Consider the following 27,500-nt stretch of genomic DNA (forward strand, 5'->3'; position numbering starts at 1 on the left):
TACGTTCTTCAACAAATTACGACGGAGTATTTATAAGATAAGGCCTAGACAGTTGTTTAACCTATAGAGAGAACATAGGACCTGAGGGAATGAAGAAATGAATAATAGCATTATCACTACAAATAACAAAATAAGCAATTCCTTGCTCATTTTAAATCTCTACAGATTTATGTGCAATGCCATTTGTAAGGCACAAATCACAAAATAGAAACAGTTCACTTAGACAGGCCCCAAATCAGACTGCCGGTCTTGCTGTGCACATTTTTTTTAACAGTAGCATACAAGCAATATCTTTAGCTTCTGGTGAACAATTTTCTTAAACTGGAGGGAGAAGTACGTTATACTCATCAACATTATATTTGTGAAAGGCAGTTTTTTTAGCCACTATTTTAGATATTTTAGATTTATTTTTATTTTTTACAAAGACAAAGTTTATATTAGATGATGTATTATATAATAATATAAGAGCACAAATCAAGTGTAGTTTCATTAGGGGCGCGTGGACCTTGATGTTATTCAGGTCGTCAACGATCAACAATGTTAAACCGAGAAGAAGCAAAGACGTTTCAACTCCAATTCCGGTTAATTTACCAACAACATAAGGACGCGTTTCGTTAAAGAGAATCAGTCGATGAGATGGATCAAGCTTGCCGTAGGCCTAATAATTTTTTTTTTTTTTTTAAAACTAATAATATATATATGCTATTCAATACGTTTTGGAATGTCTTTTAAACGTGAATGTGACCAAAAAATAAAGGGGAAAAAGTTAAAATGTTCCATTTTCATTTTTATTGTGACCCCGCCTCATGAATATTAATGAGGGCTAATCCCCATTTAGAATTACATTTCAGAACGGTCGGCGTAAAGTTTAATAGGGATAGACCTCAAACTCACAGGGAGGACATGTGAAAAGAATGCAAGAAAAACTCCGATCCGGAAAATAAATGAAATCAGCTCAAATAAGAAGACGAGAGAGGCACGGAATCAAACAAAGCGGTTTTCAAATCTTACTTTCCCCAAAAGAAATGTCAACAAAATACGGTGACAGAAAAATCATGGAGAGCAATACTGACATTACTGTTGCCTTAACTGCCCCTCAAAGGGTCACTGATGCTCGAGTCCCGGGACATTAATAAGGCCTAGCTCGGCCCTTTTGTGGATCTCACAAAATCAACTCATTCTAATTGAGGCCCAAAGCTGAAAGCGAGCTAATGTTCAAAGCAAGTGACCGCTGGAGGAACGAAATTACATTTTTACTTATACGCAGAATATCCAATCAAAGGACTGGGCTTTATGTCCCTCTGTAGATCTATAAAGTCATCGACAATAAGAGCACTTTGGGAAAGAACTGAGATGCCGCTGTAATCCATCAATGGTTGGGGACAAGACGAAAAGGAACAAAGTTATTTGGGAGTTTGTGTGAAGGTCTATACATGCATGATGTTGTGGGTCTCGCTTGGGCCACAACCATGACAGAGAGAGGACCCAGGGCCTTCACTATGGGCCCACCGCACAACAGATTCCACCACCCACTCTTAACACAAACAATCTTCCCCAGTAAAATATGCAAAAAGGCCCGGTTTAGTTTACAAATATGGTACTCACACCACAAAAGAGGCAGTTATTGTAACAATAGGGTCCTTTCCGCAGATTTATTGTTTTAGGCCCTATACTCCTGACGTGGTTAAGACCCCCAAGATCAACCCCAGAACAAGTATCAAGTTATCAAGTTGCACCAACCTTTTGTAATAAGAGTATTTTGTCCTAATCCCAAATTGCAGTTGAATTTTCTTAATGCTGAGCTCGTAAAGCCCTGGGATTAGGAAGGGAGGAGAGGAGGGGGGAAAGTTGTGTCCCTTTAGCCGGCTGCAGGATTTGAGCTACTCGGGGCTCTCGGATGTTATTAAAACGATGATGCATAAAATACCATATTGTAAGAAGTCGGTGCGAGAGGGACGGTAAGGGTTAGGTAAGGGGTCTCCCTTGGTACGTTTTTCGAGGCAGGAAGGATATTCAGCGGCCGACACCTGCGAGGTGAGGCCAGGAGACATCAAAGTCCATCAGCCACAAGACTCAGGAGAGATGATCCATTCTGGCTCCAGGATTCCCAGCTCCACACCCATTGCAAAGGGAGCACAAAAACACCTTTTTACGCCGCGTGTTTTGAGACTGTCGTTTTGACCCACTGTAAAAATATTCATTCATTATCTTAGACTTTTTTGGGGGGCTGATGTGGTTGATTTATTTTTGAACATAACGCCACGACCATGCATGGTGGCTATACGCAGGTAAGAAAGTTATTCATTCTGATCAGTTAATTTCGGAGTTTATTTTTAACAATGGGAAATAAAAAAAAGAACCATCGTTGAATAATGGGTTTATTGAAATGTTTTTATTTAAATAGATTTGTCTCGATTAGCCTTTCGGGAAAGTGATGATAATGTAACCATATAAAAGTATTTTTTAGGCTATCGACCAACTGCGCAATAGATATTCCAGAATTTGTGAAGGTTGAAAAACTTTGATGAGAAAACATTTTTTTTTTTGGACAAAATGAATAGTCTTATAAAGCAATACGCACAATAGCATACAATAGTTAAATTGACTTTACCCTGCATTTAACAACACTTTTATTTCCCTCGATTTCATAAAGTTTATGTAATCCCAATAGCTGCTTCATGATCAAATGAAATAACTTATTAAAATGTGTTTAATATTCGACGTCGTATAATAAACATGGCCACGGTACATGGACGTGTACAGGGGGCATATGAAGAATAAAGCAAGAAAAGACACATGCAGAAATAATTGATGAGTAGTGAATAAATATAGTCACTTTCAGGCCATCTCACTTCCATTTAGATCAGACACACCATGATGCAGCCTCGATGCTTACAATTATGACAAACATACCCCTCTCATAGCCGTGGAGAGAGAAAAGCTCTGCGATGTGTTAAGGCAGCAAACACGTTTCCTTCACCGGGGTGTAATCTGTAATCGTTTGTGAACGCCATTATGTGATGTGCTTTATTCACCAGATTATAGTTATACCCACCCGTGATAACTGCAGTATAATACAAACTAAAACAAAGCGCCTTGGGGGACATAATATGGAGGTACAGTCGGTCCCAAGCAGAGAAGCGATCAGCAAATTAATTTGAAAGTATTAGAAAGGCCAGGGAGGACGTCAGCTGTCAGAAGCTATTTTCCTTATTTATTCAGGGATGCGAAGGAAGGAGCACCATGACTCTCCAATTCAACTCCTCTCCACTGCGTCAAACCGTAAAACATCTCCTCCGTGCAAAGTCATTAATCTCCCTCGGAGGAACGAGCCCTCAGCACCGTCCGCAAACAAAACCGAACGCAAATACGTATTTATATTTAAAAAAGCATAAATCGCATGGGAATTCTACATGGCGGCGTATAATAATAATAATAATAATAATAATAATAATCGCTAAACGCGCTCGCTATTGAATGCAGACGGTATATGCACCACTTATCATTGATGTAGGCCTATTAGATCCAAACAGACTGGCTTTTCAAATTCTTTTTGCTGTGTGAAAAAACCTCTGAGAATATACGATCCAAATGTATGAATTTAGTAGGCCGACTTCTCTCAAATTAAACGATCCTTCAGGAATAACATCGGGAAAAAAGAAAGTGAAGTTTATGTAAATGTTTAAATTGAAAATAAGTTTTTTTTAAAAACTAAAAATAATGAAGTAGGTATGGATTAACTACAATTCACATATTCATAAGCCCTTATTAACCATTTGTACAAGGTAATATCAGAGCAACTCACAATTAAAAATCCACCAAGTCTACAGTTAATGTGCAAATCTACAGGAATAAAACGCTTCTGAGGCGAACTAAACAACTTTGTGAGTAACCTCTAGACTACTACAGGTCACCAGAAACACAGTGGAGACAGTTCTGTGGAGTATGAAATCATAGGGACTTTATTGAAGACTTGTGTTATGACACTGGAATAAATAAACAGGTAAATGTTCACACATAAAGACAGCTGCACCGGATGTGGAACCAAGAGATGCATGAAAGCTATTTCACTTCAGTATACAATAAATATCAACAAAGTCCTTGAGCAAATGCACATGATTCTGATGGTAGTTCATTACAGTCTCTCTTATAGGACTAACGGCAATAAATAATATTTCTGCTTTCAACTGCATGAATCCCGGAAAAAATGGGTTTTGTAAGCTATTCGTCAGAGGAGTGATGAAAATATACAACATGACAGTTAAACACTAGACCCATCTCCCCCCTCCTCTCACCCCCCTCGTCCTCGCCGAGCCCGCTCTGAAATGTTTGGTAAACCGCATTCGAGCGAAAAAATAAGTAAAACAACAGTTTATGTTTATGAATTGCATTGCGTTGCCCTCTTAAGATATTTTACAAGTAAAAACATTAAAGTGAAGTAATCAAAAGGTACATAGTCAAGTAATGAACATATCTTGAAAAGACTTGATATTGTGATAAACTCGTTTTCCCTCTTTTCTTTTTTTGTCTTTTTTATTTTAAAAGTTAAACTGAAGGGGGATATCGTCAATCGATATCCCCTTCAACGACGAAAAGATCCCCAATTAACAACTTGTGCTGTACCTCAAACCATTACAAACGAAATCTCTCCTCAACATTGAAAACTCATTCAGACAGAGAATGCTGTGTGCGTCTGAAATAAACGTCTCAGGTTAAAATTCAAAAGTCATTGGATACAATATATTTTTTTACCTCAGAATCAGTACATTTATTTGAATCCTCAGATAGGTTTGCACGGGGCTGTATATGTCACATATATATTTATATTAAATACAAGTACCTTGCTTGGTAAAGCTAACAAAACGAAAATATAGTATATGAGAGGAACACATTTTCTTGTCAGTATAAACATGGTGCAAGGCATCACAGGGTAGAATCCCTAGAAGTAAATCTCTCACAGCCCTTGACCAAAAATAACAGATTTTTCAGGGTTCAAATAAATGTCATACAAGTTTCTTGAATAATAGAATGTAATATGAATACAATTGATATGATAATAATAATAATAATTATAATTATAATAACAACAACAATAATAATAATAATAATAATACAACTCTCATATCTTACAAACATTGCTTTTTGTTTGCTTGTTTGTTGTAAAATGACAATCATTGAAGGACGCATTTCTCCTCTTTCTTGGCCATCTTGCCTTTGTTCTGTTCCAGCGTTCTCTCCAGGTGCTCATCCTCCTCCTCTGCCCTGTGGACACAGCAAAGGTCAGAGGTCAGGCTAAGGGACGGAGGGGACGGGACGAGACGGAGATATGACAAGGGGGGACAGGCGGTATACTGAGGGTATACCAACACAGAAACCATCGCCATGCCACCTGTGGAGCGGTGGCGCGCCAGGAGCACCACATTGACCTTTCACCCTCTGACACCCCATTGGCTAAAGGATAATACCAGTCAGCTGATGGTGAACCTCTCTGACTCCCGCAGGTCCATAACTACCACACACCCAGGACGGCTGGACTGTTGCGGTGCCGTTAGAGATGTCTGTTAGGTGCCGTTTCTAGTACAAAACCCATTTGTTCCACACCTATAGACGCCCCATAGGGATAGACGCACCAACCCCCAGTGAACCCCTATCCCACTCTTCTAAGTTCAGTCTCCTTTTCTCTCAAATGGCTTTTCCCAAACCACAGAGACTTGACTAGTCTCCTTCCGCGCTGCCTACCCAGCATGCTTTGCTACTAACGTGTGGTGGGGATGGACGGACGGACGCTGACTTACTGTTTCTCCTGGGCGTCGAGGTCCCTGACCAGCGCGTCGCGTTTGTTCACCAGTATGACCAGTTCATCCAGCAGAAGCTGCTCCCTCCTCTTCTGAGCCTCGGTCTTCTGCCAGTCTGGGGGAGGAAGGAAGGAGAAAGACCCCTGGTTAACACCAGGATGGATGGTCATACTGCACACCTGTGCCCTGAGTGGACTACAAAGGGAATGGTAGACATATGGATGGACAGACAAACATAAGGACTACAGTTTCTCATAATAACGGACAGTTCCTAACTCGGTCCTCATAACAGTCCTCACAGACACACCTGAACAGCTACAGTCAGTCTCTGGCTCCATGCCACCTGCTGGATTGTCCGAGCCCATGAGGCAAGTGGTCCTTATCGAACCTCAAATCTCATGTCCCTTGTTCGTACTAGATCATTGTAACTACATGGATGGTGGAAAATGACTGAAATGTTGTGATTAGTGTTGAAGGGAGCCCAGTCAGTCAGCACCCTCACTGATATTAGTAGTACATGTTTTCTATGTATGGAATGTTGCACTGAGGGGCAGTGAATGGGCCTTTAGTGAAAAGTGCTGAGGTCTGCATAGTGCTGAGCTGGCACGAGTGTGTCAATGAAGGGAAGACCAACAGTTGTACAGATACACACACGTGTAGGCCTAACCTTTTGACCAGGTCAGGTTTGTCAAAAGCAGAACGAGTTTCACAATAACCTCCCAGGTGAAAAAGACAGAAAGGTAAATAAATACATTGATAAACAAACAATCCCCTTGACTCCTCTACTTCAGTTCAGCCAACCCCATCCAGGAAGAGGTCCCACAGGGGACCAGATGGGACCCCGTTCCAAATCCCTTCTCCACCACCTCCCATGGGGGAGCGCTGCCCGCGGGAGAGCCCTCTCTCTGGGGCTCAGATATCCGCCTGGCGCCCCCCCCCGCTCCAGATACACCCAACACCAGGGCACCAACCCCACGTACTATAGCAACATAGATTAGCCTGCAGTCACAGCCCAGGGGAAGCCAGGATAGCCACTGCTACTTCTTTCCTACACTGTGACAACATGTCCTCCTAGCAAAAACCCCTAAAACACACTCCAATCCAGAGCAATCAAACACAGGTGTATGAGCATAGAGGCATACTGCCCATAGCACGTTTAATCCCCCCCATCAATATTTAACAAGCTATTGATTCGAGAAGAAAAGGAATGTTGTAAAATGTCAGTCCCAAAATAAGTGCGCTTTATTAAAAATAAATATTTCCCCCTCTCGTTTGGTCAAATTGCACCAGTCGGGTGTGTGTGTGTGTGTGTGTGTGTGTGTGTGTGTGTGTGTGTGTGTGTGTGTGTCATGCTGGGCCCTGTGTGTTTGTCCAGAAAGGTCTGCTCTCTCTTCATTGGCCCAGCCATCCTTTGAAGTTGACCACAGAGCGAAATGAGCACAGTCCCAATATTTGGCCTGCCTCTTTCTTTCTCTCCCTCTCTTTCTCTCTTTCTCTCTCAGGGAACCAAATTACTCTCTTCTTCAAGGAGTTGTCATTAGCCTTTGCTGGGATTAATACCTAAAATATGCCAAAAATGTCAAACCTTGTTTTTGATGTTTTTCTTTCCAAGAAAAAAAAGAACGGAAGAAAAAAGCAACAATAGTACTGTACACGACAGATGGATTGTTGTGCAAAGTCCAAAAGAGGGTGGTACTGCTCACCAAACTAAAACATAACATGACGGTGAGTTTTTAAGCATAAAAAAAAACTTTTTATTCAGGAGACTCTGAGTGCATGTCCCTATTCCCCTCCATCATACCTCCAGTATCCCACAATTCCCTCTCCACAAAGGCTTGCCCAGAGGGGAAGGGCACAGTTCACAACCCCCCCCCCACACTTCTAAGATGTATGAAAATGCCCCTCTACCCCCTCTCCTCTTTTTTTCTCTCTCCCTCTTTCTCTCTCTCCATGCACATCCAAGCCAAAAAGCCAAAGTTCTCCCCGGCCAGAAGGAGGCCGAGGTGAAGCATGCAGCTGTCAATCACTCCTCCCGCGGTCCCGCCCCCCTCATTAAGTAGGTAAACAATAAAGAGGAGCGATGAGCGACATGGCTGAGCAGACGAGAGCAGGGCTGGGTGGGTAACCAGACACCCGCGGAAAAACCCCAACCCCACAGCCACTCACGGAAGTCACCGCCTCCCTACCCCTGAAAGAAGGAGGGGAGGGAGGGAGAGAGAGAGAGAGAGAGAGAGAGAGAGAGAGAGAGAGAGAGAGAGAGAGAGAGAGAGAGAGAGAGAGAGAGAGAGAAAGAGGAAGAAAAAAAGGGTGGTGTAAAAGAGTATGTGCAATCCTTTTGGATTACCCCCCCCCCCCCTTCTCTCTCTCTCTCTCTGTCTGTCTCTCTCTGTCTCTCTCTCTCAACCCTGGGCAATCACGTTAAAACTCACATGGTTTGGTGCTTATTCAGATAACCCTACCAGTGCACACCAATGGTAACCATGTGAGTCTGCACAAGGCTCACAAGAATGCGCTGGTTCAAATCCCCATGAACCCCCCCCCCATCCACTCCAATGTTAAATTTATTCAGGAGTGCAAACTGCTATGAAGCCCCCTTTTCTCAAAGCAAGGGGGGGGGGGGGGGGGGGACTACTTCCTCAAGAGTGCTGTTTAATATCCACACATTTACCAGCAAACACGCACACAAAACTCAGAAGAACATACTCGCTCGTTACTGGCAGGCAACTAGAGAGCACTTGCTTGCTTTCTCTCTCTCTCTCTTTCTCGCTCTCTCTCTCTCTATATATATATAAATATGAAAAAAGGTCAGACATTTTCCAGAGTCATCAGCGACTGATGTTGGGGGGAACTGGGGCAAAACTGTGATCTTATTTCCCCGATTTAGCTCACTCTCGCCCCCTTCCCTCTCGTTCCCATGGACTGACCCCCAGAAGATAGCTTTGGACAGGGGCCAACTGGAGTCAAGAGACAAAAAGAGTCACCGCAAGAGAAGGAAGGTGATAGAAAAAACCCCTGACAAATTAACTTCTGTCTCGTACCCACGGAAGGGGAAACTAAATCAACACAGAAAACTAAATCAAGGGCAGCTCGAGTATTCTGATGTAGTTTGGCATATTAGGCCCAGGTATGCAAGTCTATGGAACCAATGAAATAGACACATCAGCTTTCAGACAGATTAGAAAGCATGTTAGCCAAGGAGTAACAACTGCTACCATACGGCGCTAAATCACCATCAACTCTCCCATTTGTCATACATCTGGGGGGCCACTTTACACACGTCACTAAACACACCAACGGAAAAAAAAACACACCACTAACCAACGACTAGGAATATGACGACAGGATTAAGTGAAATAAAAAACTATAAAAGATATGAGATAAGAATAAAGTATAAAACTGCTTCTTGGGCCTAAAAAATGGAAGTCACAAGACTCACAACACAACAACAAATGTTCATGAACGGTGTCGGTGAGCAAAACAAAAACTAAACACAAATTGTCACCCGGAACCCTTATCTTCAGTTCCAGTCAACTAGCAACCCTGAAAGAGTTTGCGACATCATCAAAGGCCGCCCATGTGATAGGATTCCACACTGCACCTAATCAATCCGGGGCTAGAGCGCACTGCCCTGGCATGTAACAAAGCCCAAATAGATTTACAAATGGGGGTTGGAGGGGGGAGGGATAAGCCCCTGCATAGGATTACATATTGATTTTAAACATATAAAAAAGCTTATCATATCAAACCGTAACAAGAAAACTCGGGGACCTGGCTATGCATAAATCCCTTTTAGACAGCGAGAGAGCGGCCACTTTCAAACACACACACACACACATGCCCTCAGAGTGAGCCAAGTCACAGAGAGGGAGGGAGAGAGAGAGAGAGAGAGAGAGAGAGAGAGAGAGAGAGAGAGAGAGAGAGAGAGAGAGAGAGAGAGAGAGAGAGAGAGAGAGAGAGGGAGAGGGAGGTGTGTATGTGTAAGCGTATAAGTGTTTGTGAGTGTGTATGCTGGTAGGTGTGTGTCTCTCTGTGTGTGTGTGTGTGTGTGTGAATGGTAAGGAGATAAAGAGGGCATAGAGGATCAATTTAGTGGCAGGGAGATGAGAGTGTGGCATACAGATGGCATTTCCCTGCCTGGCATTATACCAAGGAGGTAAAGAGAGGCTGTTATCGTTGGACATGCCCATGAACAACATCACGTCTGTCTTTTACCCCCTCCTCTCCTCTCCTCTCTCTCTCTCTCTTCCCCTTCTTTCTCTCACTCTCTCCGGATCACTCTGTCCCCTTCTCTCTCTATCTCCCATTCTTTCTATTTATTATCTCTTTTTATAATATCTTCTTTTTTAGAGTCTACGGCCCCTGTTCTCAATTGTCAACAACTTGCTTCCTTGTGTGTCCCCTCCTTCGTCCTCTAGTAACTAACAGTAACTGTTTAAAACGTACCGGAGGAGAAGATCGAGGTTCCTCCACTCATATATTCTCTGCCAATGCTGTTAGATGGAAAAGGACGCAAGTCATTGAGTTTCTAACAATTGAGAAAGGACCTAAGTGTAACGTGATATAGGCCAGCCCATGCCCCTGATCTTTAGATGAGGTATTAATGAATGACTCTTCCACTTGTGGCTCACTGCTCCAGTAGACAGTCCCTGAGTCAAAGGTTCAAGTCTCTCTTAGGGGAAGTCATGGTGGAGAGATAGGACACAAAGGTGTGAGAGAGGTACGGGGATGTGGAACTGAATAATACATACCTGTGTGTGTCATTATGGACAGGGAGAGGTAACAGGTTCACTGCAACACTGTAAACTCAATGGGTCCCATCTTAGTGCTTCCACCTCATCCTCTCCCAGGCCAGGGATGGGTAGTAGGAGCAGGATATCTAACCAAGCCCACTAAATGACAGACACTATTACCTGTCATCAAATAAAAGCACTTCCCCCTCCAAATCCTCTCGACAGTACTGACTTCCTTACAGATTCAGTCCAGGTAAACAGAATTTTGTCTGTAAAAAAGAGCCATACATTTTTAAACTTTGCTCTGAAAGCTGGTCATAAGGGGCTGGGCTTGCTATCCAGATCAGTTTACATCAATGTGTGTGTGTGTGTGTGTGTGTGTGTGTGTGTGTGTGTGTGTGTGTGTGTGTGCAGATTGACAGATTGTAAAGCTTGAATTATCGAGTGTCCTATGCTGGTGCAACTAATACTGTTTGTGTTCAAGAATTTTATTGTAAAATGTGAACGCAAATAAAGATATTAAATGTGTGTGTGTGTATGCATGTGTGTGGGAGAGAGAGAGAGAGAGTGTGTGTATCTCTGTGAGTGTGTGTATCTGTGTGAGTGTGTGTATCTGTGTGAGTGTGTGTATCTGTGTGAGTGTGTGTATCTGTGTGAGTGTGTGTATCTGTGTGAGTGTGTGTATCTGTGTGAGTGTGTGTATCTCTGAGTGTGTGTATCTGTGTGAGTGTGTATCTCTGAGTGTGTATCTCTGAGTGTGTATCTCTGAGTGTGTGTATCTGTGTGTATCTGTGTGAGTGTGTGTATCTGTGTGAGTGTGTATCTGTGTGAGTGTGTATCTGTGTGAGTGTGTATCTGTGTGAGTGTGTGTATCTCTGAGTGTGTGTATCTGTGTGAGTGTGTATCTCTGAGTGTGTATCTCTGAGTGTGTATCTCTGAGTGTGTGTATCTGTGTGTATCTGTGTGAGTGTGTGTATCTGTGTGAGTGTGTATCTGTGTGAGTGTGTATCTGTGTGAGTGTGTATCTGTGTGAGTGTGTGTATCTCTGAGTGTGTGTATCTGTGTGAGTGTGTGTATCTGTGCCTCTCACTGCTCTGACTCCTCCAGCGCTACACTCTCTCTGTCATCGCCTGGCCAACCAAATCAGCAATTACCTGCACGCCTGGCCATCACTCAATGGACCTGCCCAAGCACCAAATAAGAGCAGGAGAGAGGGACACACACACATGCATGGGCATGCGCACGCTCGCACACGCACACACACACACACACGCACACACACACACACGCACGCACGCACACACACACGCACGCACGCACACACACACACACACACACACACACACACACACACACACACACACACACTCTACCAGCAGCTCAGAACTATCTCTGCCTCCCCACAGAAAGGTAGAGCATGTGAATGTTAAGTGCTTCCCTTAGGGAGGAGAATCAGGCCAGCTGATAAGTTAGTCACTGAGAAACTCAACAAGTCCAGATGAAGCCTGGGAGAACTACAGAGGCACGCTCTTCGCCACCTCTCACACACTGTATCTTTTGCACACACGCACGCACACACGCATGCACACGCACACACACACACGCACGCACGCCCACACACACACACACACAGACATAAACACACTCACACAGACCCTAACCTAGGTATTTGATTGCTTTGATATGTGGTGAGGTGTCCAGTCATTTCAAATGGGTTTCAACCCCTTTGTAGCTACTTTCTGCAAATGCTTACTACAAGAGTAATACGGACTACAAAAGCCTCGTCTCAACCAAGATAGCCTGTCCCAGACGGCAAGTACTGTCAATTAATTCATCATATGTCAATCCGCAAGATGACCACATCCATCGAGAATGGGAGAATTGTGAGTTAACAAAAAGGGGGGAAACATGTAACATCTAAATCATTGTGTGTTGTGCATTCTTGAACAGAGTCCTGGGGGACAGATTCCCTACCTATAAAGTGCACCTGCTTACTGTCTTTTATTAACGAGTTATTAAGGTGTAAATAAAGATGGTTTCACGTTTGGCTTTGATTCAGTGCAACAGGTGCAACTTAGTACATCTGCTTCTTAGTTTGAGGAGAGAGAGCAAGCACAGTCACACTAGAATTGGGGCACAACACAATCCAAACTATATATTTCCCTCTAACCTTGCAGTCCTGTTTTAAATGTGATTAAATAAAAATAAATCATCAGGCTGTTGGGTGGCCAGACGGAGCAATCAACCCAGAACCAGGATGTGTGTGTTTCTCTCTGCTCCCTTGCTCTTGCTCAGCTATGCATGTCTGTCCCCCCCCCCCGCCCCACCTGGCCCAGTCCACCTTCCAACTAATTACAATTGATTTATTATGGATCAGGTAGCTTATCAGGTGCCGAAAGAAATGACCATGGCTGAACCGAGGGGGTGCAGGGGGGTCAACAACGAATGGCAAAATCAATTTGCATTGATTGCGAAAGGTTCATTTTGGCAAAGAGGACACAGTCGAAGGGATTAAACTTCGGGGCCCGACAACTTTGATACGACACAATGGGTGCTTTTCTACCCTGGTATAAATAACAAGCGCTTTCAATAATATTCCCCATTCCCCTGTGTCGGTGTGGCTAGATTTCAAATCAGGCACGTGTTATTCAGGGGCTACTATGGAGGAAGATAGCATTGATCAAATATCAGCCGAAATCCCTCACGAGAGGAGGGCTCTTAATCCTAGCTGCAGACCTAGCCGCCGCCAACAATTCAAAACCCATACTGCTTATTAGGAGAGGGCACTTCTAAAAGGATCACAAAATGTAAACCGTTACAATAATCATACAAGAAAAGGTAAGCAAATGTAATAATAAGGTATTTTCCCTGTTTCATAGTGTTATCCCCCCCCCTGCCCCCCCCCTCCCCTCCCTCTCTCTTACCCTCGATGGCCAGCATGGCCCGCAGCTCGCGGTTCAGCAGCTCAAAGCGCCTCTCCAGATCGTGCTCCTTCTCCCTGTGGCAAGTTGGGGAGAACAAAGTTCATCAATATGTTAATGAGTAAATCATTAAACACTTAAAGAAACCTGTAATAAACATCGATTCCAGCACTTACCAACACCTTCTCCTCCTCCACATTAATCTACTGCAAATAACTGATACACAAACCCACACACCCCACCCCATGGCCAGGGCTGTCTGTGGACGTGTGTGAGGGAGGGAGAGAGAGAGAGAGAGAGAGAGAGAGAGAGAGAGAGAGAGAGAGAGAGAGAGAGAGAGAGAGAGAGAGAGAGAGAGAGAGAGAGAGAGGGAGAGAGAGGGAGAGAGAGAGAGACAGAAAGAAAAAAGAGAGAGAGAAAGAGGGAGGGAGGGAGATAAAGAAGAACAGGTAGAGGGGGAGAACACAAGGGTGTGTGTGTGTGTGTGTGTGTGAGAAAGAGAGAGATTGTGTGTGTGTGTGGGGGTGGGGGTGGAGGGGAGAGAGGGGGGGGGTTAAAGCACAAATTCAATTCCCCTTCTTTCAGACATATTAGAAAATGAGCTAATTCTGGCCATAATAGAATTTGTCCTTCAGAGACGCTTTTCAGCTGCAAAGAGAGAAATGAAAGAACTAATAATCAGGGCCTCTGTCAATTGGCCACTTTAAAAGCCCCCCCACCCCTCCCACCCCCGTTCCAACGATATAATGTGATTATGAATACTTCAATCTCTCATTTGCCTGGGCTCTTTTGAAATCGGCGGAGCCGCGAATGAAAAGGGAGCGCGGGGGTATCTCCACCTGTCGTGGGTGGCCACATGAAAGGAGGAGCGCCAGAATTATGATCGGCGTGTTGTTATTGATTCCTTATTGAGCCGACATGTAAATCAATGATAGGATAAACAGGGCAGGAGTGGATTGGGGGGGGGGGGGGAAGTGGGATGGATCAAAAGGTTAAAGCTGTTTGATGTGGGACGTTTTCACTCTTTTAAAGGGAGATTCTTGAAAATAGGTGAAATGTGTTAGAATCCATATTGGTATTGAAGGTGCGTGTGAGTGAGTGAAAGACAGACGGACGGACGGACGGACACACTCACAGCAGAGAGAGCTGGTTCTGTCTCCTGATCAGAGCGTTCTTCTTATTGACCAACATGAACCACTCCTGCATCATGGCCTCCTCCTCCTCTTTGTTGTTCCCTGAAACACAACACACACACACACATCATGGGTTACACACCTGGAACACAACACACACACACACACACACACACACACACCATGGGTTACACACCTGGAACACAACACACACACACACCATGGGTTACACACCTGGAACACAACACACACACACACACACACCATGGGTTACACACCTGGAACACAACACACACACACCATGGGTTACACACCTGGAACACCACACACACACACACACACACACACCCACCCACCCACCCACCCACCCACCATGGGTTACACACACACAAAGAAAAACACTCACACTATCTAAAATCAATATGCTAAAACTTCCAACCCCAATCATGTCAAAACCATGTTACAAACAATATTACAACCTCATCTCATGAAATCATGGCACCACTATGGCACACAAGCACATACAGTATATTCACTTTATATAAAGAATATTTGCGTACACACATGTACATGTGCACATGCACAAAGAGAACACCTACACAGACCTACGCAAGCACGTTCTCTGAGTAATGTAAATAAGCCCACTCTCAAACACAGAGACAGACACGTGTTAATACGCCTGACAGATGTGTGTGTGTGTGTGTGTGTGTGTGTGTGTGTATGAGTATGTGTGTTCACTGGGTAAACATTAACACACTTCACACCATGTCTCCACAACGTCAATACAACTTCAACCGGGCGGGATTAACTCCGCGATTACCGTCGAGCGCTTTATAGACTCGCGGAATCGCGCTGTGGGGCGAGTCATACATATCCAACACATCACTCAGCGGGGCGACAATGACACAGCTCTAATACCTCCAGACTAATGTAATACCTCTTAAACAAACACCAAACGCTGAGCTAATACATGTCCGACGCATACCAAACATTATGTTGGAAACCTCGCCCCGGCCCCCAGGCTAAAGCTATTAGCTGGAACTTCCTTTGCTGAAGCCCCGTCCACATTCCAGTGCAATACTGTAGGAAATTCCCATGCCACAGAAAACCAGCTTATAGTATGTCATTAAAGACTGGGTCACGTGGATATGAAATTAATAGAATAAGAATATACAATAACTGGGAAAATGTTTGCTACAACAATCAAGCAACCTGCTGTCACCCTGGCAGGTGTGTGTGGGTGGTGTTAGTCAGGTGGTGTTTGGGAGCGAGGGGATGTAGTCAGTGTTGGGTATTAGCGGCATTACTGACACACATTATGTCTCTGAAAGGAAAACGACGGATAAAAAGGATGTGAGTGAGATGAGAGATCCTTTCAGAGCTTATGTTATCACCTCGCTCTCTCTTTCAAAATCTGCTCTAATAGCCGCCTCGCCGTGACAGACTTCACAACAGAATTAGCATGAAGAGACTAACAGGTAGCTTGTTATTCTACAGACCTGTTTTCGCTGATATTAAGCGAGTATTAATTTACATTCTGATGTGGTTATGAATGGGTCCTCGTGAAGGAAGAAGGCCAAAAGGGTCTTATTGGTTATTGTGTCACACCAATGTGATCACAAGGTCGAACGTCATGTCCACAGGACACGAGAAGGACAGTCTGTCTGTCTGACACACACACACACACACACACACACACACTCTCTCTCTCACACAGACACAGACACACACACAGACACACACACACACACACACACACACACACACACACGACAGACAGACAGAAGGCCCGGGTTGTGGGCATTTCTGATTTTCAGTACGGGGCTGCCAGATGTATGCAATTTCATTTAGCAACTAAAAAAGCGACGGATTTAAAGAATCTGGCTGAATGGATTACTGTAGTCAACTTTGAAATGGACGCAACTGGGAAGGGGGATAAAGCCTGTAGTGACAGGTCATTGTGCCTCGCACAGTCAAATAAAACAAGCAAATAATAATGGGAATATTAAGCCTCTGTGACATTGTACGGAGGCGGGCGGAAGACGAGGAGGATTAGCAAGCTATCCCCCCGCCAGACTCCCTCGCCCTCAATGGAGGGAGGGAGGGAGAGAGGGATGGAGAGAGGGAGATGGGAAGGGAGGGAGGGTGCTAGACAGCTGCCTGTGTCCTCCTCCTCCCTCCCTCCCTCCCTCCCCCTCCCCCTCTCCAGCTCAGAGTTGAACTCTGACCCAAAGCCACTCCTGACTCTTGTATGTGTCACCCTATTCTAGAACCGGGACATTTGACCCCCCCCCCCCCTAGGCTGCAGAGTTAAAGGCGCAATCCTTCATTCGTTCGTTTCTCAGCCAAACGACTGGCACGCCACTTGTTTTTGGTATTAAGTTGAGCTGGGGGAATGTGACCACTCTCACATTCATAGACAGAGTTCGGGGCGCAAGGACGACACAAAACAACGTTTTGTATGACAATGAAAGCAGAGAGTGTCTTGATTTTTTAAAATAAATGTCCTTATTGCCTTTGGTCTCTGGATCCAGCGCTCGCTCTGTGTGTCCATGTTGGCTCTACTGAAGCCATCTTGGATCAAAGGACCTCGTGGCGTGCAGTGTTTTGTGTTCTTGTCTTGTCTCTTACATGCTTTTTACCACCATCCACACTGACCAGTGTCAACACTGTCAAAATACTGCAATTCTGAGAAAATAAGCCATATCAATTTTGCAACAATTCAGAAATATTGTCCCAACACACCTTATAAAACTGTGGTTTTTATACTGAATTGAAAATGAATTAAATTGATTTCAAACTTGCTAATCATTAATATCATGCCAAACTGTGCTGCTGCTATCAATGTTACTGCAATTCTAAGAAACACGCAGACACAAAGATACAATCAACGGTTTCACACACAGATTGGCACAAAACAAGATACAACAGATACACACATCCTAACACTCACTCTATCAGATTCTCTCTCACCTCCACTCTCTCAAACACACACGCACGGACACGCGCACACACACGCACACGCACACACACATACACACACACACACACACGGAAAGTATGAATAGCAGAGTGCAGGGGGAGAGGCTCGTACCTAAGGCGTGAGGGCCGGCTGGCTTGCCAGGGTGAGTGTGTGTGTGTGTGTGTGTGTGTGTGTGTGTGTGTGTGTGTGTGTGAGCGAGCTAGCCTCTATAGCCAAATAAGATTAAGATAGCCATCTTGGCCAGTGTTCCATTCAAAACCAGATAGGAATAATGAAAAACCCCTGCGGTGCTAAACCTGCTGCTGGTCCTGACAGACACACACACACACACACACACACAGAGAAACGGAGAGAAAATGTAAACAGCTACAATATTTCCATAAGATAGTTACGGTATTTTTTCATCAAATGTAATAATTCAAAAATGATCATGTTGCGTTACTGTAATCTGGTCCTAGATGATAAAACATATGACAAAATCAAGATCAACAACAACAAAATCTTGATCTTGATTGAGGACTCAAAACTGTTTGTTTTAGTTCAAACTAAAATGCTAACGAGGAAACAGACTCTCCGCAGAGACGTGGGATTCCGTAGTCAGGAAGAGGAGAGAGCAGCTGGAAACACGGAAGAAAAAAGGAAGAGATAGAAAGAAAAGAAATATATTAAAGCCTGTGATCACAGCCAGCTCTTCTCATTTCTTATCCAACCATTTTCTGTTTAATCCAATAGGCACTAATCCAATTTGTCTATCGGACTTTTAAAAGGGAAGAAGGGATCTGGTGGGGGTGAAGTGGGGGGGTGGACAGATTGCAACTTCTCTCAGCTATGTCACTTTCTCAACATTACAATTTATTTAGGGAACCTGCGTTTCCTCTCCCGTTATTCCCTCCCGACCCCCTGCTTCAAACATCTAAAAGAAATCTAAAAAGAAAAATAGAGAGAACAGAAAAAGGAATAATAAAAATAAAATAAAAGAACGAGATGAACATTGTTTCCAGTGATTAAGTAAGAGCTCATTTAAGGGCTGTCACTGTGGTGATCTGAATATGCATGAGGGGGCCAGTAATCAGATGGGTGTTGCGGTGGTCACTGGAGGGTGGGGGGGGGGGGTAAGTAGCCTAACTGAAGGCTTGATTTAATTACTGTGAGTGGCTGAGCGCTAAGGAGCTAGCGTCTTGTTAGCGGAGAAGAGAGAGAGAGAGATGAAAGGAGCCGCTGTGCGCTAGCAAGCTAGAAAGGTAGTTTGGCTTTGGTTATACTCGGCTTAATCTGCTGGATAAGGCAATTGAGACCTTTTGTGTTGGAGGGAGGCCGTTTCTAGTGGCAAAATGCGTCCAACACATCTTCTCCTGTTGGAGTCAACCTGGTTAACTGCTACCTCCCTTTCTCTCTTTCTCTTTCTCTCTCTCTCTCTCTCTCTCTCTCTCTCTCTCTCTCTCTCTCTCTCTCTCTCTCTCTCTCTCTCTCTCTCTCTCTCTCTCTCTCTCTTCCTTTTCATCTTTCTGGGTTCTCTCTCTCTCTTTTTTTTTTTAACGTAGTTTAGAACAGACGATCACCAAACTAGCCATTTTCTCCCATGGTTAATAAAACAAAAGGGAAAGAACCGCTAAGACTTGAGCTAACGCTAAGTGACATGACCTTGCCTTTCCCTGTAAATGTGGAAACATACAGCATCTCAAAATTAACCACACTATTCATTCTCTCCCTGTATGTACCCCCCCCCCCCCCACTCTCATTCTATTCTGGTGTTTCCTGCAGAGTAGCAGAGAGCTTTTTGGGGAAGGCTTTTTCTTGTTCAATAGCACAATGAACCTGGTGAATAGGGCAGAATCCTGCTTTATTGAACCTGTATATAATGTCTTGTGAATGGACAACATTAGGCAATTCAGTCTTGGCTCTCTCCCTCTCTCTAAAAGAGAGTGCAAAAACCTCCCCTCGCAGGTTTTAATGGCCACCCTTTTCCACCGGTGTCATTTGTCAACGAATGCTTGCTTTGCGGCTTACCATAAGAGAGAGAGAGAGAGAGAGAGAGAGAGAGAGAGAGAGAGAGAGAGAGGACAGGAGAGAGAGGGAAATGAAGAGCGAAAGAGAAAGAGAGAGAGACCGTCCGTGATCATAAGCTGTGTTAAACGGCGGGAAGACAAACTCAGAAGCAGAAACTGGGGTCGACAAAGTCGCTTTTAATGAGATGGGGTAGTCCTGGTCTGTACACACGGTTATCGGCCCCCTTTCTTTGATGTAATTGTCTGAACGTGTGTTCAGTGTGTGTGTGTGTGTGTGTGTGTGTGAGAGAGAGAGAGCGCTGCCCCTAATATGTTTCCCCCTCATTTATCTCTCTCTCTTTCTCCCCCTTCTTGGTACACAGACAACCTGGGCAAACATCTCCGACCCCAGAGCTAACAGCCTGACAACCTCTAAACACCTCTTACTTCACTGCAAAGGTGTGTGTCTGTGTGTGTGTGTATGTGAGAGACAGGGGTTGAGGTGGGGTCTAGAGCAAACACAATTCAGATAACAGATTTTAAGGTGTAATGCTCATTTAGGGGGTTCATTATGTAAACTTCTCCCTAGTCCATCTGCTCTCCTTTTTCTTTTAGTGTCTATTTTCTTTTAGGAATCTTTTTTTTTTTGGGGGTGAGAAATTATTTTGAAAAGAAAAAAAGGGGGAGGGAAGGGGGTGGGGTGGAAACCAGAAATCATATTAGGAGTAGATTTTTAGTCTCGCTGCATCAGATGACCCGTGACAATCACACAAATACACTCCTAACCCCCCCCCACCCACCCCCTGTCTCCCTGTCTCCCCCACTCCATCAAATTGTGTTTTTCCTCCAAATCAATAAACATTATCAGAGAGTGGCAGACTATGGGCTGGCTGCAGAGGCATCTCTGTCTGTTAAATCTCAGACCGCCCTGTCTCTATCTCTGCCTGGGTTAGAAGGCCAGCCGTGTGTGTGTTTGCGAGTGTACACACACATACAACTTACGTCACTGCAAAAGTCACCATATAGTACACCACCATACCAAGAAATTGCAAAGAAATACTGATAAAAATTAAATACTGCTGGATGCAGATAATACTATCCCCCCCTGAATATCTAATATTAAAGAATATTAAATGAATGGAGAGCAGAATAGATGGGAATAGAATCAGACTTTTCAAGGAGAGGAATCTATAGAAATGACCACACTACACCTATTAACTCGCTTTTCGTAAAAAAAAAAGATTTGTGTCTAAAAAACAATAAGGCACTGTATGACAAATATCTCTTTGTCAGCATTACTTAAACTTGCTTTCTGAAATCAACCATTAAAGTTGACAAAATAGATCAACCTATTCTCTACTGAGCTTTAAGGGTTGAGATAAACCATCACCTGGCGAAGCTCGTTTCTCAATTACTTTTCTCATTATTGTCACTATCGTCATTGCTATTATTACCATCCCTTTCTTCGCCCTACTTTAGGATAGCTCACAATGTGTTGACCGAGAAAGAGAGAGAGAGAAAAAAGAGAGAGAGAGAAAAGAGAGAGAGAGAGGCAGAATCAAGAGCTTGACGGCAGACCAGAACACTTCAGGTAATTAATATAGCAAGAGGAGGTAGATGAGAGGGGATGGAGGTTGTGTGTGTGTGTGTGTGTGTGTGCGTGCGTGCGCGCGTATGTGTGTGTGTGTAATGAAGGGGGGTTTTAGGGGCTCACCTGGTGATGCCTCTAAAAGGTATTTCATTAGTGGGCCCTTTACCATACAAGCACCAGAACAATACCTCCATGTCGTATTTCTCCACTCAACAGGGCCCTCCAAGACGCCCATGGCGTGAAGAGAAGAGAAGGGGAACCTATCCCCACTAATAATCTCATAACAAAAGCCATAAGACATCATCCTATTAACGGAGTGATCTCCACGCGCTAATGCGAGGTACTTCCGCGGGTGATATTAGCGAGGGGGGCCAGGGCGAGCCAGGAGGGAGAGAGAGAGAGACCACATGCTAAGGTGTGCGGCGTGGTGTGCTTTCATTCAGGCCTTTCTCTCTTTCTCTTGAGGCTGGTTATAGTTTGGGACCTTCCACCTTTGTGTGTGCGTGTGTGTGAGAGCCTGTGATTGAGGGGGGGGGCGCTCCATATGATGTAAAGGAGATGGGGGGAGAGGTTCAACCCCCCCCCACCCCCACCAACCACATGACCACATGATCCTATGATAGTTTAACGGGTTCCTTATGGTGAGTGTGTTGACTTGATTTCAGGTGTTTTTTGGTAAAATTATCACCAGTATGTTACATATTTACATGAAATGTCATTATGTCCTTCATATACATCCGTCATTACAATACCATTTGATTTAAACAAAGGAAACAAACATAAAATAAAATAAAAACACTGAAGACTGCATTTTTGCTTGTTTAGGGACTGGGATGGGGTTTGGTATTGGTGTTGGGGACATGGGACTGATGTGGTTCTAGGGCTGGAACTCTGGGCCGGGGCTTGGGGGGTTGTGCTGGGTCTGGGTCCTGGAACTGGAGACCTGTGAGTTGCTGGTTGGTGCTGTGCCAGGGAATAGGTCTCAAGGCTTGTGATGATTTCAGACGAACAAAACAGTCATCATAGTACTGCTGTTAAGAGTCTGACGCTTTCCAATTTTAGAAACTGTGAAACCATTCCCAACTTTATCCGCGGTTTTCGGTATACCGGCGAGATTAAAAGCAGAGTTTTTGATTGAAGGGTGTTTCGTCGACGGGGTGGGGGGAGGTTGGTAGCAGAGATGAGCAACAAATGTATGGGCTACAATCCAGTACAAATGAATTAAATTAAAAGCACAGCCTATAGTATGGAGTAGACTTATCAAATAATAACAAAATAACAATAAATAACAGAAACGGCAGTAACGAAAATGGCCATAAAACTGTATCCTACAGACCGCAACGTTTGGCTATTCTTTTTTTTTGCGGTTACATGGTCAACGCTTAACCCGCTACGCCACCTAAGCGCCCACGTTTGGCTATTCTTCAAGCCTATAAAAACTACAGGTTTTTGACTTGCCTGCTGTGCTGAAAAACTACTTTCGGGCCATCCATTTGATTTCCACGAGAGAAGAGGATCTTCGTCTCCGTCAATCACAAGCTCTCGACAATAGGTATCTATCATCTCTGATTCTGCTTTATTCAGATTCATCTTCATCTGATTCATTCAGATTTATTTTGTTAGGAACGAACTCACTCGTGCTTGCCATATCTTTTTCTAATTGTCTGTTCTGATGAGAAGCTGTCACGTGACACGTCTTTTTTACAGGTTATTTATTTGACAAATGACATTGTTTGCAAAAAAATCTGTCATCACTTTCATAGCATCTTCAACCACACAGACGGTGGTGTTGGACAAACACTCTTAAGGCGTTAATTATATATAGAAATGTATGATGGTTTTATGACGGTATTGCCAAAAACCGTTGCTATTTTCTTGTGCTGATGTTGATCAAAAAGCTACAACAGCATGCAAACTGCAAATTACAAGCTAAAGTTAGCTAGCTAGCTTAGTAGCTATACCCTGAGCTTTGTGCTTGGATAATAATTACCCTATATGGGAAGAAAGCGTAGCTTCTCTGCTTTCAGGAAGTGTTGGAATAGCAGTGTTGATAGCACATATAGTTTAGGAATTACGGTAATGAGAACAACGTGTGTAAAATGCTGTCTACATAGCCAGTTTTATTAAGGAGATTATATAGCAATTTATGACGGTATTGACAAAAACTGTCACTATTTTTTAATACAGAGGTTTTTGGTTGAACCCCCCCCCCCAAAAAACGGCCAACCCTAACTGCTGTCATTCTATTGTTTCAGGGACTCTTGTAGGACGCTTGCTAGCTCAAGGTTACACTGGGGAATTGTGGGAAAAAAATCTCTATTACAATGAGCATGATTATGTCAATGTGGTTGCTCTCATGTAAAACACAGTAAGAAGCGGTGAGTATTCACATCTGCACACTCCTAGCATCTAAGCTAAGCAATACGTATCAAATGCACCACACATTTTTTTTTACGTTTCAACTCACATGATAATAGTTTTTTTTATAGAGACTATGGCCTGTCTCTCTCACTTCTCCCAGTATCTCTCTCTCTCCTTCCTCTCAGGCTATAGAAAGGTTGGTTGAGGTGGAGCCGATGTTGGTTTATCAATGTGATCCTGATGGTTGGCCCTGCTATCTGGTATGGTGACCTCGGAGGAGAATGTTAACAGCTCATCTGCCCCTCCCCAAGATGGAAGGACTGAGCCATGCCAGTCATAACCTGCTGCTTCTCTAAAGCCCTCCAATCAGACGCTGTGTTCCAACAGGCTGCGCACACACGCGGGAAAGCTCACACACAGACACGCACACACACAAACACACACAACACATATGTGATCGCTCTTATACACACACACGCATGAACAAATGCAGGCATGCAGGCACACAAATACAAACACACACACACAGACACACACACACACACACACACACACACACACACACACACACACACACACAAACAGACAGACACACAGACAGGAATGCATGCTTTCACATACACTACTACACATATACAGTGGCGTTGCTAGGATCTTGAAACATTGCTGTCTTAGCCCAGCTCACGTTTCGGGGGGCTTAGCAAAGTTTTTGGTTGAGGAGTGGGGGCTTGCGCTAAATCGACGACGACTTTTATTTTTTCATCCCAGGATCCGGAGAGCTGGAGCTATTCATAAAACATTCGGCGCTCGAGCCCCGGATGCCCAGGCCTAACGACGCCACTGCACATGGCTAAAACACACATAAAAAAAAAATAAGAATCTACTTTTCATTCTTAAGCTTTAAATAAGTAAATATTTCACCACCACATCAATAAATGTATTCTCAGTGACAGTATTTAAATGTAATAATGTATACAATGTAGAAATTGTGGCGTTCATCACAACCTAAAATGCAGAAGAGAAGAGACAGGACTGCTCTTAAAATTAGCAATTTTGGTAGGAGTATACGCTGAACTCCACTTCTCTCTCTCTCTCTCTCTCTCTCTCTTTCTCTCTCTCTCTCTCTCTTTCTCTCTCTCTCTCTCTCTCTCTCTCTCTCTCTCTCTCTCTCTGTGTGTGTGTGTAGAAATTGTGATGATTGAGGTTTGTAAGATATGAACCTTTCTAGCAGTCCTCTATCACCAATAAAATCACTGATACCTCTTCCTCTCTTTAGTATGAAATTCACACCCATACTTCACTCTACAATTCAGCCTTTAGATACACACAGAGGAGGAAAAAGTCCCCCTGGTTTTCTGGCGTGGGTGGTGCAGTCCGTCAGCATGCTGCTAGCTGGCCTCCAGAGTGGCCTGGACCAGATGTTACAGAAATGATCAACAATTGGGGGCAACAATAGACTTGGGGGATGGGGGGTGAGGGCCAGAATAAATTAATGACTGATTTCTTCCCCTTGCTTTGATGGAATTAAGAGCACTCCTCTTCTCAATGTGCCATGTGAACGTCCTCTGCCTTAAACGGTTTTCCCTCTCTCTCTCTCTCTCTCTCGCTCTCGTGCTCTCTCTCTCTCTCTCTCTCTCCCTTGCTCACCCCTGTCTCCCTTCTTTTTTGACACGAAGGGCCACCCAGCAGACAGCAACTGATGCAAAACGCCAGAGTAATCCTCTCTCTCTCTCTCTCTCTCTCTCTCTCTCTCTCTCTCTCTCCCTCTCCTTAGTCTTTAACACAGTGGCCATTATCTCCAGGATTTAGGCAGACCTTCATTTGTTTGTTGGGCCTTGGGGTTGGGTTCTTTAATGGCGACTTTCGTTGCCTGAGCAGAGCGGCCTCCACCCCTGTGGGCCTCTGTTCCAATGTAAATAGATGTGCATAGTGGGAGCCACAATGCCAGCTAGCTGGGGCCCTTCTAGCCCCTTGGCAGTGGGCTATGTGCTGCTCGCACGCGGGGGTCCCTGAGGCTGGCATGTATATGTTAAAAATGGGGGCTTACAGGGATATGGGGGGGGGGGGGGGGGGGCATAGACATGCGAATGTGTCTGTGTTGGCTACAGAGCCTGGCCGACAGAGGTCCCTGCTTTCCCTACTCACCAAGGGCCAAATTGGACTCAAACGACAGAAAACAATACACATCGATATTACCGTTTTTTTTTTTAGGTAACTGCTGTAACTAAAGCTAAAATCTCAAATTGAAAATGCGGTGAATTTACACAGAAAAGCATGGAAAAAAATCTAGAAAGATAAGAAATGTTTTCCACACACCTCTTAAGAGTAACAGACACCGACACCATGCAACATACTTCTGTACTGTGAATAACGTTGCGGTTATGTCTCTACATTTTGTCTCTTGGCGGGCCGGGGACAAACACTGGAGGGTTTCTATAGTAACAATCAGGCAGTGAGTTTATCTGATTGTGTTTACTCACACACAGGGGTGAAACACTCGGGTGCTTGGCAGAGGCGGAGTAACACATTGAGTTGATTTTGCCCACATAAACAAAGTAAGCCTGACTACCTGTTGAGATGACTAATTGGCCAGCGTGCATACATCAACTTGCTTTTAGTCTTAAATGTTCCATTTGCAGTTTTAAGACCCTCTGGTGGCTACGAGCCTAATTAGTGCTTTCTATTTTCTCACAGTTTAAATCAGTGTAAGAAATATACTTATTTCAACAAAAAAGTAATTGACGTGGAAATAACAACAGGGTAACTCCGATTGTTAACACTAACCCCCCCAAAAAAATCGAACGGACATACAAAAGGTAGAGATTTCTATGTGTAGAACATTTGGACCAGGCCAGGGAAAAAAGGGAAACTAACAGAAAAAAACAGAAGAAGGGTGGAGTGACCGAGAAGAAAGGAAGTAGGAGACACAGAGAGAAAGAGAGATAGAGATAACCCCCAATAGAGGTGCTCCCTGACAGCTCTGTCTCGCTTTGCATAATTGGCCCCGCCCCCTCCATTAGCAAGGGGGGCATGCTTGACCCCCCCAGGGTAGATGTTACAACAAATTTGAGGGGTGTCATATTGCACGCCTTTCGACAAGGGGCCAACACGGTTACCGTCAAATTTGCTTAATGAATTAATCTAGGCCCAGTAATGGCTGTGTAACGCCATTAGTCACCCTCCTTACATCTTGATTGTAGATTTCTCTCTCTCTCTCTCTCTCTCCTTTAAGGTTTGCTTACGGCTAGCTACACACCAGTCTCCTCCCCTTACAGTCGAGATCATTCTCTCTGTCCAGCCCTTCAGTCCAAAGCACTAATGTCTTAAATGTGACAAGAGACACCACAGGTGTATTTCAGCTTCATGAGCCTCTAGATTCAATACACTCATGTGAAAACAGCCTCTAACTGGTATTTAAATGGGAATGTATTGCAAAAAGCATCTGTTGGAATGTGTAGCCTAGAGTGGTCAATACAATGGGAAATGGGAAACAACAACAGTAGCCTAGCGAGCAGACGTTGTTAGCAAGTGAATGGCGTCATTACTGCCAAGCCCCAGTCATTAACCTGCATTGTTAAGTGTCACTGCACCAGTTACCATAAGAAAGGCTGTATTAATTGACTGCAGAGCTGAAATTCAATTATGTCGTTGGGCCCTCAATTTGTAAAGCAAATAATAATCAATTATGCAAAAAAGCAACCGGCACCCAAACTGTGGTCGAATCCACAATGTTATTTTTTGGGGGGAGTAATTTCCCCCCAAAATGCAAATATGACAACGTTTATATATAACATTCACACTTAAAAAAAGAAAGAGTAGAAGGGGACAAAGGATGGATTAAAATGTACGGAAGCTTAAATTCAAACCAAATCTAAATCAAAGGACATTTTGTATAAAAAAAAAAGGGCTAAACTAAACTACATTACAACAACACAACCGAAACAGAACAGAAGTGCGTCTTAGTGGTAGTTGGCTGAGTGTGTGCTGCGCTCCTGCAGTGT

General features: G+C 44.0%; 1 protein-coding gene across 1 annotated transcript in view; it reads right to left on the reverse strand.

Annotated features, from left to right (window-relative positions):
• Window positions 1-3,985: 3,985 nt before the first annotated feature.
• Window positions 3,986-27,500, reverse strand: part of ehbp1 (EH domain binding protein 1) — a 143,230-nt gene continuing 119,715 nt past the window's right edge. Inside the window, 4 exon segments of the mRNA XM_080548996.1 lie at window positions 3,986-5,262; window positions 5,796-5,910; window positions 13,450-13,523; window positions 14,582-14,681. Of these exon segments, the coding sequence (XP_080405122.1) occupies window positions 5,172-5,262; window positions 5,796-5,910; window positions 13,450-13,523; window positions 14,582-14,681 (380 nt within the window). The 3' untranslated portion in view covers window positions 3,986-5,171.

Source organism: Nansenia antarctica (genome assembly GCF_963989245.1).
Source record: "Nansenia antarctica genome assembly, chromosome: 19".
Taxonomy (NCBI): Eukaryota; Metazoa; Chordata; class Actinopteri; order Argentiniformes; family Microstomatidae; genus Nansenia; species Nansenia antarctica.